This window comes from Scatophagus argus, chromosome 10 (assembly GCF_020382885.2).
Source record: "Scatophagus argus isolate fScaArg1 chromosome 10, fScaArg1.pri, whole genome shotgun sequence".
In the NCBI taxonomy this organism is placed as follows: domain Eukaryota; kingdom Metazoa; phylum Chordata; class Actinopteri; family Scatophagidae; genus Scatophagus; species Scatophagus argus.
The window spans coordinates 10,828,073-10,840,950 of record NC_058502.1 but is presented as its reverse complement, the minus strand read 5'-3'; the positions used below and the strand labels follow the sequence as shown (position 1 = coordinate 10,840,950).

Below are 12,878 nucleotides of genomic sequence, written 5' to 3'. Positions count from 1 at the left end.
CCACATTGTAGTTAAATAAATCAGACATTTTCTTTAGATCAATTAGACAGATCCTGATTCAGTAATGAACTGGTCCATAAATGTGTGCTATCTAGAAATGTGTGTAAGGTTACATTTTTCATAAAATAATTAGAATAGTATAAAATTATCTCTTCGATAACAGCAGAATGAATGAGTCTTCGTTTGATTTGAATTTATTTAAATCTTTGACAGTATTTCAGCTTCACTTGGACGTAAACACAGTGATCACCTCTGGTTAGTAGTTTCACATACTTTGCTCTGAAACATTTAATTTACACCCTGTAAGGATATATCATACAAAAATAAATAACTTAATTGATATATTCTTCTAATAGATTTACAAATACACAAATTTACTTATAAACTTACACTTATAGCATTCTTTGATAAACTAAGCAACTTCCCTTGGTCAGTTGCTTTTGGTTTCTTATGTACACAAGCACAGTAAGAGTCTCAGTATATGGAATGCAGTACAATGTGAGCCACACGTCTAATAAAGGAATACAGATGTTTTCGTAATATCACATGTACTGTAGACACAACACACCAGGAAACTGCACAGAAGATTCTGGTTTTACAGTGTACCATAATCTTCAGAAAATCATTAGACAGCAACATGCAATTTGCAAGTTGACATACAGCGAGATGATCAGCCATTTATCATAACTTACAGACTATATTCTCTCTGTCAAACTGACTGACAGGCTTCACGAACAAGATGATGCAGGACATGGAAACGGGAGGATGAGGCCTCACATTTCCCACCAACCTTAACAGTAGCACTGGTTTAGAGCAAACAATAAATTGACTTTTTTCCTCCTTTGTCGCTTCCATTTTAATTTAGTGCAGAACAACAATCAGAAGCTCAAATTTTATATGAATTTTTGCCCACATACAGACGCCATTTTGGCAGATATTTTAAATACTGCATACGGATATTTTTTCTGACAACAGCAGAAAATGTCTTCCGCAATAACCAGCACCTCTAATATTCTCTAAGAATGAGTAGATTCGATTATTATCAGCACTAAATACATTTTACAGCACAATAAACAGCAAAACAGCTTTACGAAGCATTATGTATCACAGAAGATTTTGTATATTACGTGAATGACTCCAGGGGAGTCGAAGCACAAAATCACACTGAAAATCACTCTGTCGCTATTTTCTCTGAGTTATGATTTACTTCCAGTCTTCAGAGCTTGTGCCTCTCCCTGTGAAGACGTCTGGGTTTGAGCCTCCACTTTAGTCTGGTCTGCTGTCTTCAGCAGAACATGTGGCAGTGTTTGCTGATTCTTGCTCTGGTCAGCCGGTCTCTGCGTTGTTTTGTTTGGCCAGTTTGTTTCTGTTTGTGTATGTATGTCCAGCGTTTGACCCTGTCTTTGTGCAGCCACATTGGAGCCGGAGTTACAGTTATTGCACAGATCCCTCATGTCCAGGAGTCCCTGCACCAGACACTTGATAAATTCTGCGGAACATGTCTGAGGACTCTCGTGGAAACTGGACACAGAGAAGATAATGTGGTTTGACTGAGGGTTGTAGCACGCTCCATATCCGTTTGGAACCACGGGTCCGTAGCAGCAGAACATCTCAACAGCAGTAGGAACCTGAGGGAATATTCAGTATTAAGCTACTGACAGTTTTTCCAGTGTGTTCAAATACTGCTATATGTGGATAATTGAAATGGGTGTGTGCTGTAAATTTGAATGAATGCCAGTTTTATGGAGATCTAAATTGCAGTTTTGAGTGGCATATTATTGAACATCTCTCTTTATCTGTCAGGATCTACCAGTGCTCTCACCATACTTCCTGTTCTTCTGTATTTTCCCCTTCCTAGTGTTTTGGTTTGCCTCTGTTGATTCTCCCTCTCTTTGTCTTTGTGTGTGTATGTGTGTCTAGCGAGCTGGGCGTGGTGACCAGCTTTCTTCTCACTTCTTCACCTGCACACCTGCTCTCATTTTAGTCAAACCCAAGATTTTCTGCTTCTTGAGAACATTCTGTAATCTTTGCCTTTTTGTCCCACCTTCCCTTCTCCTTTCAGCACATCCAGCTCTTCCTTCTCTGGAACTCCCTGGCACCCCCTTTTCTCTTGAAGCCTGGGATCATATATCTTCTCTACTGTCCATCTTGGAAAATTCCCTGACCTCATTTTCCTCACCCACTACCTCCACACTTGGATATCTGCTTGCATATTTTGATTCTCTTTGGTCTCTTTGATATGCTGCCTTGCTTTTTGTGTATTTTGGATCTCTTTTTGTGTATATAACTGTTAAACGTTTACTCCCTGAGTGTTGTGTTCAGCATTGAGTCCATTGTCTGTCCAAATTTAAATCTTAACAATATCTTGTGCCACCTGTTCTGTTTCTACTGTATATAAATACTGTACGAAACAAAGAAGACCGATATGTGCTCACAGTGCACATTAAAAATTGTACTCCAGCAATTTATTGCCCTTCCATAAATTCCAACCCACTTTCTATCTCTCTACTGGATTCTACTCATCCCATGATGCCACTTTGTAGTGTCTTTCAGTCAAATTGTGGCGATTATTGGTTGATAGAAGGAAAAGAAAGAAAAAAACCCCTGAAAAGCTGATGGTTCCAGGTCTCAAGTTTTGCTATTCTTACATTAATAATGGTGTTCATTATTTTGGAATTGTAGGCTGTCAGACATAATAAGACACTACATAACATCACCTTGTGTTTTAGCATATTGTGATTTTCTGATATTTCAAATGATTAATCTGTTACTCAAGAAAGTAACAGATGACTGTAGAGTCATTAATGATGGCAATAGTTGTTATTTGCATCTCTACTTTCACAAGAAATCTCTTGGCTCATAAATGTAGATTTCTCTCAAACCACACTGCTGCAGATGCCAGCTCAGACTTTCTGTTAGAAAACCCTGGTTACTTCATTGATGTTGTTCTTTTGGACTTGAAAATTCCTTGCAGAACCACAGAGGGCATTATACAACTGTTTTCAGAGGCAGAGTGGTAATCTTTGTGCCAAGTGAAGTGAACTTGCATGTGCAAAATTGGTGGAATGCCCCTTTAAAACATTTATGATTACATATAGCTGTGGTTTATTGGTGACTATACCTGACTTGTAGAGAGGATGAACTGATTACTGATGAGATAGGCTTCATCTTTGAATATTTCTGGTTTCTCTATCTTCAGCTCCTGTGCAATTTCACGTAGTCCCAGCAAGTGATTGTCTATTGCCATCCCTGTAATAGCCTGAAGAGGAGGATGAATGCATGTTATTGTACAGAATTTTCTCTAAACACCAAAGCCAACCCTGTAATAGAAAAATGGATGAGGTTAGAGTATACTCACCAGAATAGTATACTTTGTCTGTGCAGCAATGGCACCTCGTAACATCTCCATCTTTTCCGTATCCTGCTGAAACAAACAACAGAGATTCGATACTAGTCAATTAAATCCTTTAATTCCAGCAAGAGCACAAATGCTTAAACAGGACACTGTGAGTGTAACATCTGTGCTAAAACATCTTACACTTGTTCTCAGTTCCCTATCAGCCATTGCTTTGACAAAGGCCAGAGCTTCTGGTGTGGCTGAGCGTATGTTGTCCACTCTGCCTTCTTGAAAACGCCTTATAGAAGCGCTCTCGTAGGTCGACACTGGTCTGCCGTGACATCTGGGGAAACACACCGAAAAAAGGCCTGTTATGTCAGAGCCCTTGGTTAATGTGACTTATGGGAAGCCTGTTTTATTGATCTTTTTCTTACCGGTAGTAGGCTAACTGAAGGGCAACCTGGATGTAGGCATCTGGGCTCATTTTCTGCTTCTTGATGAACTCTTTTCCATAGTCGTAGAATTTGTGAACGTTTATGTCCAAATTTTTCACCAACCTGTGCAGATAAGAATAAATCGTGTTAAGTGCTTAAACCATTTATTAGTGGGGTTTTTTTTTGTATTGGACAGAAACCAGAGTAAAGTCAGACCTTTGTAGTTTGTCAGCAGAAGAGGCGAGGAGTTTGTGAATCTCTGGAGTACATTTCCAGCGGAGTCTGCGTGGTGCAGGCAGCTCGCTCACACTTGCAGCCCTGACCAGCTTCGATGGGCTGCCAATCCTGATGTCACATGGGAATATGATATCATTCGGCATGTCTTTTAAGGTAGACTTACTGTTTTTTCTAAGCACATGTCACCATATAAAACAAATATCACACACACATTTTGCACTTCCAAAGTCCAAACGCATTTAATTCCTTACATGTATTTGAGTAGATACTCTGTGCACTGCACAAGGACAATTCCTTCAAACGGTGAGTGTTCACACACGACTCCGCAGCAGCCGTTAGCTCCTATGACAAACTGACACAGTCACACTATTTTCAGTAGGATTTTCTTGAGTTGAACCAAACTGAAATGCTGGATTGTCTAAGATTCAATTCACTTGCAGTTACAGCTTAAGCACCGTACTGGTGCTTTCTGCTACATACAGCAATAATGTATTCCTTCATATGCAATCTTCAACCACATGGTACATGAAAAAATAATTTACAAAGGAAGCCTCCATCTCTCTAGGTATGAATATTGATCATATGATTCATTAAAGTAATCTAAATTCTTTATCAAATTGTCTCCATCAAAGTTCCTGCTATTGCATGGTAAGTTCCTGCTAATCCCATGGCAACATATGCTCTCCATCAGAATTTATTTAATATAAATTCTTCATTTGACATGGAATTGGCTAATTGCATCCGCTGGCACTGTTAGAGGTGAACATGGACTTGTTCAGATGTTATATTCCACACTAATTAGTGAGGTAAATTGTGTCTTATTGTATAAAATAATATATATCCTTTCATGTTTAAGAAGGCAAAATTAAAGTAGGCTTACTGTGCTCACTAACCTGCATGGGCTTGTCGTACCAGCGATTCCCTCCATTCTTGGCTACTCCTCCACCATGCAACATCAACATCGCACGAGCCGAGTCACTTAGCTCAGGCCCAGTGGCATCATCAAGACAGACCAGACACAGACAGCGTTCGATCATGTCCAGAGAGTCCCTGTTAGTAGACTCTATGGGATGATACGTTCAAACAAATGGACTTGGAACTGGTGTGTGTGATCCACCTGACTTTAAAGATTTGAACCTGTATTCAAAGCTTACCTCTCATTAACACACTGCGAGACTTGGCCCACTCCGTCCGTCCATCTGAAGTCAGAAGACCAATGGGTGGGAGCTGTTCTTCTTCGCCGTCAGCCATCCTGACAATCTTATCCAGCTGAGTCAGCAGGTCTCTTTCATTCAGTCGACGAAAGTTGATCACCACATCCAATACAAAGAACTGAACAGACGTTCAGATAGGACACAAGCGTCAATGCATTTACCCCTAAGCACATAGAATACACACATACACATAGAACATAGATAGATAGAGATACATATATATATGTTAGATTTGACCATAACTTCTGTCAGTTATGTGATGAGGTAAAATCCAAAATATCATTAAATCCAAAATATCATTAATAATTCTTCATTGCATCATAAAACATCAGAATGTACACAACTGCGGTAAATTCAGTTGAACCAGGATTTTAGCCTGAAACCTGGTTGATGTTTACAACAGACAGTTTAGGAAATGATTTCACTCTCTTTGTTTTCTCTTCCAGATATATCTGTGTTTCGATTATTTTTTTTTGTTTTTTGTAGTCATTTGATTGCTCATATATCATTCCTTTTTTCTTTTCTGTATTGAGTGAGTCTAGATGAATCTGAAGCTGCTGTTTTTATCTTAATGTTCTGATTGGGAAAGATCAGACAATATTAGTCCAATACTGGTCTTACTGACGGACTGGGTGGTGGTAATAAGTGAGCATCTCTTGTTTTAGCTCCTTTTCTGTGATGTTGTGACATGGTGGCAATGCTGAAGGTTGCTGGCTGATGTGAAAATGTTGTACATGTTATAGATAATTAACTTAACGGAGAGCGCTTGTCAGGGGCTGTGGCTGTTAATCACTCATTAGGAGATACGTTAGCATAGCCGCCACAGAGTCTGCTTACAGTACCAAGAAGTATGAGTGATGATCCATATGTTCTGCTGTGACAGGGACTTGATGTATAGTCTAATTTACTGTCACTGTAAACACTGTTCTGTGTCTACTGTGAGGTGATCTAATCTGAATTCATCTATGGCATTTCTGGGACTTCTCCTCTGTGTTAGCTCATAGGTTAAGTGTGACACTTTTGACCTTTGAAATCCTTGACCCTCTGATGACGACAGCATGTCATATGGTCAAAATCTTCGGAAAAAATGCCAATAGATGGACCTTGAGATGGCATTGTTTCGTCAAACTGAGGTTCCAATTTATAAACCAGCACAGATGAGAGATTGCGAAAGTACTGAGCTGACATGTCAACTGAACCTTCTCCGCTGACGATGATGACTGTGTCACGTGGTCGAAAGCTGCAGAAAAAGTCTAGCCTAAGACAAATTTGGAAGAGTTTTTCACTGTGTCTGACCTGGTTTTTGCAAGCCACAATGATGTGCTCAGGCTCTGGCATCACGCTACTCTCTTGGGCCACGAGTGTGTCTCTCTCAGGCCCAGGGAGGCGGTAGGAAGTGAAGAGGCGATAGTACTGCTCCATACACAGAGGGGTTCCAGCCAGCTGACCCCGGGCGTAGTCTACTGGAAGTGCACGTCTGCACACAGACACGTGTGGCTATCAGGCCTTTTATTCACACAGGTGGAAATAATTCTTTTTTCGATTTAATCTCTCAGGCTCATTGGTGCTCTCATTGTAGATTAACTTACCCATCAAGAAGAGTCTTGTACTCCAGAACTCCAGAAATTAAGTGTGCAGCAAATCTGGAAAAGAAAATCTTTTTTAAATACTTCCAAACACACACACAATATTATACTTTGTCACTTCTTCTCACTCTCTGCATACTTGGGGAAATGAGTTTCTGTATTTGGCCTTGTTGTAGCGCAGCTGTATTACACTTAACAGGATGAATACTGCAAGTAAAGCACCTGGTTAAGGGGCCGGTTCCAGATCAATACCATGTTAACCAAACCGCAGCCTTAACTGTCTATTAACCTTGCCTTCCGTCTTGCCCCTCAACCCTCAATGTGTTCTGAGTAATGACCCCATCTGTCAGCGCGTAGCGAGGAAGTGTTCGGTTTAGTATAATCGATCAAAGCTGGTCTCTGAGTCATTTATAAGGTTTACTGTCATTTCTCAAATCTTCTTGTTATGAAGATTAAAAAATGCCTGTCAAGTGCAATCACAGCTTGTTCTTCTAAAGTATCTGTTGTAGAGGGTCGATCGCTGGAAGGAAATATATTTTTCTGTCCTGTCTTATTGTATCACTTTGAGTTTTCTTTCATGACTCATTTGTCCCCGTTGTGCAGGGTCTCATACCGTAAAGAGTCGATGGGAGCCCTGAAGTTCTGCTGTGGGAAGACCATCGCAGGACTGGAGTTGACAGGCAGAGCCAGTCTGTTGTTGAGGTACATGTCATTCAGCCAGTAGTCGTACACCTACAGTAAGAAATGGTGGCATTCCCTTAAAGGTACAATCTGAAATCTGAAATCATGAAAATAAATGGCTGGATTGGTTATCAGTTTGAAATTGACTGATAAATCTCCTTGGCCCGACTGTTCAAGTGTGTAAATCTTTTCCCAACCCTGCAAAATGTTTGTTTACATCAGTAGTATTTGTAAACAATGGTGTAAAACAGGCCTGCAGTTTGATATAAGATCATTTACATATTCATCTATAGCAAAGATTTTTTGGTTATATACATAAATTAGACACCGGTATTGTACTTTCTTATGACAGCATTATCTACTGAAAAGTTTTATCTGAACTTTAAAATAAATCAACATGCATTTATCATCTTAATGCCAGTTAGAAACTATTCATACTGTTTATTTTATTGTGTGTTTTGGATCAGATCATTTCAATCACCCAGTTTGCCTTCTTCTCCCTCCTCTCCGTGAGTTTGCTGTGCAGTAGCTCCCCCACTCCTCCAGGGGCTCCAAACTGCTCCACTATAGTTTGGGTCTTGTTGAACTGTTCCTCTGTGAGCAGGTGCTTCATACACCTCAGGTACATATCCAGTGTGTCTTTCAGGGCAGGCAGTGGAAGCTTAGGAAGACCCTGAGCAGTGTGGAAAACTGAGTGAAAAACTTCACAACAACATGTCCTCTGACACATGTAAAAATAATTCAATTTTTGATTGCACTTTTTTAGTGAGGATAACTACAAGAAATTTATTCAATTCACCTCATCTAGAATAAGTAAATATTATTGAATATTAATTAAAGTGTTATATATTCTTATAAATTGTCATGCGTATATTCCTACTGATTTTTTAAAAAAAATACTCGTATGTCTTGATCTTGTTAATAGTCTTAATAATTTAATTTTTGACGTCCTTTCTTGTAAAGCCTTAAAACTTCGTGCACATTCCGGCGAAATAGATCCACATGTTACACGGATTTAAGATATTTACTTCTGCGCCTCCTGAGTCTTTGGAGGGCTCTTGGTTCACGACCGGCATGTTGGCGGTGCAGAGCGGCGGTCCAGCAGGTTCTATCCCTTTGAAACAGATTCTGTATTCATATAAAATGATATCAGTGTCAAGTTCCAGCAAGTGAAAGCTCTTTTGAAATATCCGTCACTCACTGCGAAAGTCTGACTAACAGCAGTTGCCTTTAAACGTTGCACGACTGTCAAGACATTTAGAACAAATATACAATGACAATCAATGAATAAAAAGCATCTAACAAATCCACACTTGTGTACACTTCAGGGATGCATGCATTCAAAATTGTTTCGCAAAACTACGCTCTTTGTTGTCAGCATGCTGTCATAAACAACAATAAATCTACCAAACGGAAATAAACTATCACATTAATAGGAAATGTTTTACTCACCAGATAGAAAAAAAACCCAACCCCACTCGTCCTGGGTTTAGGTTCATCCATCCAGATGTGAATCCATTGCTGGTAGAATTGGTTTCACATTTCACTACTTTTGATCTTTCATCTTTCTGAGCATCTTTAAATCCCCAACATAGCAAGAACACAACTCCCTCGCTGGCTCAGGAGGGACGCTGACAGGGTACCTCGCCCTCCTGACAGCCAGGCTCCTCCCAGAACTGCTGCTATTCGCCGAGAAGTTTATTTGGAGCTGCACATCTTCACACCACCTTATTTAGACGCAGACTGCGCGCCTCAGACGCTCACGCACTTTACAGAAGAGCAATTAGGATGCGTTTTTTGCGTGGACTTTCTTCTCTGGTTTTCTGAATTATCAACACTTCCTGCAGAGCGACTTGGGTGCATACTTTGCTTCCACCTCATTGCCTCTGGCTGGTTTAATTGGCGTTGTGTGTTATATGCAAGGATTTGCATTCTTGACAAGCGCACATGCTTTGACAAACTGTTGACTTTGAACACAATATCAACCTCAGAATCCAGCACGAAATTATTATTAGACTGTATTTTTCCCAGACCTATTTTTAAATGTGGAAAAGGTTACCTTCTCTATAATGGATTTAATTATTTACTCTCGGCTGTTTTATATTACTAATCAGTAACACAAACTACCTGTGTAGGCCTTAATAACTTTAAATTGAGCGGTTGTTCATTTATGTGTGTTCAAAGGCAAAAATCCAAGGAATGTCTGCTTATTAACACAATCAGAATTTTACAAGTAACATCATATTATCATGAAAAATTTCTTAATGTGGGTTTCTTCATGTGAAAATGTCACATACCGCCATAAATAAATAATTTAATTAATTGCCTGAATAAATAAAATCCATGTAAAGCACCGTTCACATAATATTGATTTAATTATGTACATGAATATACATGTATGTACAGTCGCAGATCATACAACGAGGCTATGCATTCCAGAAGTACATCATCCAAACAAACAAAATAAACAGACAACAAGACGCAGATTTCAGTTCATGTCCATCTGTTGTATCTTTCTTTGTGTGACACACAGTATTGCATATTGAGTTTAGCGGCACAGCTCTGGCAAAATGAACACAGGATATACACTGAAAGACGCATATACATTACAATTGTTCTCTTGTTAAAATACATTTACACATAATCCCTGAATACGATATGAGTCAGTTTTCTGATACGGCGATTAATACTGTTAATGAATAGACATTTATCTCAACAAATCGTTCACAATACTCTCACTTTAAGATGAACAAACGCCAGCGAGCGCCTTTCGGCTGCAAAAGCTTGAAGCTACTTGATTTGACAATACCCGGAGGAACTGTCACCAGAAGCAGTAAATACTTTGTGTCGTTACACAATCCTAAGCTTGTTATGCAATTGATTCGATCGGACGGGACGCACACAACTCTACATGGGCACTTTGTTAGTTTTACACTCAGTTAAAGGTCTTTTACGCGTACTCTCCTCCTGAGGATTCCTCTTCTGAATACGACCGTTGCGCAAACGTTTCAATGCCGTTCTCGTCGATCGTTGTACACAAACCCTTTTTCTTCTTCTCTCGCTGCTCCATCTTAATAGTATCATACAGTCCTGTTGGGCCATCCTCCAGGAGCATGTTTCTCTCGGAGAAAGAAGGCTTCATCTGTGACACGTTCTTCAGCAGAAGCAGCGCCGGTGCGTAAAGTACATTGGCGAGGCCCATGCCCAAGTTGAGCTGGACAAAGCCCAGGTCGTGCACTATCTGTCCAGCTGCCACGGGCCCCAGGGCATATGCCACGCAGTAAGAGATGTCTGCGATGGCGTACACACTACCATACACTGAAACATGTCGCACATCCACCAGGAAACCCAGTGTTGGCAGGAGCGCCGTGTCTACGAAGGCGATGCCAAAACAGATTCCGCACAGCGGGATCATGAGCTGTCCAAAGTTTTTACACGCTGGCACTGTGCAGGAGCTCGCTCCTATGAACACCATACCTATAGCACCGTAAAACCACTGGAGATGGGGATACTTGGCTGCTAATTTCACAGTGAGATATACACCTAAGACATGAGGGAAGAAGGCGGGAAACCATGTCATGCCGATCTCCCACTGGCTGGCATGCATGGTCTCCTCCATCCAGTTGGCGATAGTGGGCTCTAGGAAGGCGAGGGGGATGTTACAGATTGTCAGAGCGCCTGCCACTACAGCTATATAAGGATCAATCATCAGTTTATATATGGGGGTGCCCACTGGCATGTTTTCTCTCTCTCTGTTAGAGAAGGGTTTCAGCACAGTCAGGCACATTATGCCATCAGCGAGGCAGACACAGGCCAGAATCAGGAAGGGCACTCGCTTCCCTGCGAACTCATAGAGGACCCCTCCAAAGGGGGGCGCCACAAGGCTTCCAAAAGAAATGAACGCCAAGGCAATACCCAGCGCTTTGCTCCTCTCTCCCTCTTCTGTGTACTTGTCTGCGATCAGTGCGATCCCTGAAGTGTCCGCGAAAGCAGACCCGAGGCCCTGCATGCTTCGCGCCAGGAACAGGGTCGCGTAGTTGTCAGCAAAGGCAAAAATAAGAGTGGAGAGAAACATGACATTAAGACCGATAAATAGTGGAATATCATACCCGACTCGGTCTATAAACGTGCCACTTAGCGGGTTAACCAGGAGCTGCAGGATGGCCTTGGAGGCAAAAAGAACACCAATCTGCAGGTCGAAGTTGCCCTTTGCTACATTGTGGATGGTGCTGTTGGTGGAGTTGGTGTGTGGTGCAGGGGCTTGAGCACGATCCGCAGCATTTTGTAGCCCTTCCAGGTAATCTGGTATAATTGGCACAATTACCATGTAAAGCATATTGTCCAACAAAAGTGCTATACAGACTATCACTAGAATAATCCGTTTCTGCCGGTCTGGGTTTTGGATCACATTGCCCAGTTGTTTAGTTCTTTCGCCCATCTGGGACAGTTTGGAGGCGGCAGATTGTGCCAAATTAGTGGCTTGTCCCTCTGAGGTCCCCTCCGGCTCCATGATTTTCTCCCTTTATGGCTCAGCTCTTGTCTTTTGAAAAAGAAAATCGACTTCCCCCAGTTGATTTGTTTATAGAATTACGCACGCGTGGTACATCTGTTGTCTTTGATTTCGCTTTCTTGACCAACACCGGGAGCCCTGCTGAAGAGCTAGATAACTTTCCTCTGCTTTACCTCTTCTCTGTCCCTTGCGCCGTCCGTCATCGTACGCGCTTTTCCACTCCCGTGACTCGGACTCGTTTTATCCCCGTCGTCCCTCGCTGCTTCATTGTCTCATATCCCGTCATTCAGGTGACGTGCTGGTCCCGGACTGCACTCACAGGTTGGGGATTCACCTACAGCTCACACTGCCGGCTCCATCAGCGCACTTGCTGCTTTAGGTCCGTCTGCTGCGCCCCTCCGGCTCCCGGTCTCTCCCAGCTGTCTCCAGTCACCTGTAACGCTGCGAGCTAAGTCATCATTTCACATCAACCCGGCTGCTTTTTGTCGGCCGTGAACGGAATACACCCTGCAGTTTGTTGACTCCCATAGGTGTCCCCCCTCCCCGCCCCCCCGCATTCGCCGATGGCTGTGACGCACGGTCCTGCTGCACTCCACAAGATCTTTTATGCTAATTAAATACAAAATCCCGAGTGCGCACGGCTGCCCAGTCAGTCGCATCAAGACTGAGCCGAGGATGCTCGCCGCAGTCATGTTTTTCACGTATCTGAAATTGGATGATTAAGTCTAAAAGTTGTATATGCCTATATATTTTTAAACTTGAGTTCATCAGCAACACACACACACACAAAAACATGGCACATGACAAGGTGTCACAAACAGGAAGTTGACGTGGTGAAACTGGGATTTCATCTTTTAATTCTTAAAATATTTTCCCTCT

The 12,878-nt window shown here is 41.7% G+C and overlaps 2 protein-coding genes across 3 annotated transcripts; both read right to left on the bottom strand.

The window, feature by feature from the left end:
- Positions 1-187: 187 nt before the first annotated feature.
- Positions 188-8,718, bottom strand: chata (choline O-acetyltransferase a). 2 transcript variants are annotated; one of them, XM_046402964.1, is made up of 14 exons: positions 8,518-8,718; positions 7,971-8,162; positions 7,422-7,540; positions 6,812-6,865; positions 6,519-6,699; positions 5,163-5,340; positions 4,902-5,071; positions 4,260-4,360; positions 3,988-4,116; positions 3,772-3,894; positions 3,539-3,680; positions 3,359-3,421; positions 3,122-3,259; positions 188-1,628 (listed from the first exon to the last, which is right to left on the bottom strand). In XM_046402964.1, exons 1-14 carry the CDS (start codon positions 8,563-8,565, stop codon positions 1,197-1,199), a joined length of 2,070 nt encoding a protein of 689 aa, XP_046258920.1. In that variant the 5' UTR covers positions 8,566-8,718; the 3' UTR covers positions 188-1,196. The 2 variants fall into 2 exon arrangements, with proteins under 2 accessions (XP_046258920.1, XP_046258919.1); XM_046402963.1 differs by lacking the exon at positions 8,518-8,718 and having other exon boundaries at positions 7,971-8,269.
- A 1,127-nt stretch (positions 8,719-9,845) lies between these two features.
- On the bottom strand, positions 9,846-12,513 carry slc18a3a (solute carrier family 18 member 3a). Its single transcript, XM_046402814.1, has one exon. It carries the CDS (start codon positions 11,997-11,999, stop codon positions 10,440-10,442), a length of 1,560 nt encoding a protein of 519 aa, XP_046258770.1. The 5' UTR covers positions 12,000-12,513; the 3' UTR covers positions 9,846-10,439.
- Between the last annotated feature and the right edge of the window lie 365 nt (positions 12,514-12,878).

What these genes read in the sequence shown, in the direction of transcription:
- chata (XM_046402963.1), bottom strand. Translation starts at nt 8,219, where the DNA reads ATGTGTCAGAGGACATGTTGTTGTGAAGTTTTTCACTCAGTTTTCCAC. An exon ending in GCTCCCATCGACTCTTTACG is followed by an intron (nt 6,866 to 7,421) that starts GTATGAGACCCT and finishes TTTCTTTTCCAG; the next exon opens with ATTTGCTGCACACTTAATTT. An exon ending in ATAGGGAACTGAGAACAAGT is followed by an intron (nt 3,422 to 3,538) that starts GTAAGATGTTTT and finishes TTGTTTCAGCAG; the next exon opens with GATACGGAAAAGATGGAGAT.
- slc18a3a (XM_046402814.1), bottom strand. Translation starts at nt 11,999, where the DNA reads ATGGAGCCGGAGGGGACCTCAGAGGGACAAGCCACTAATTTGGCACAA.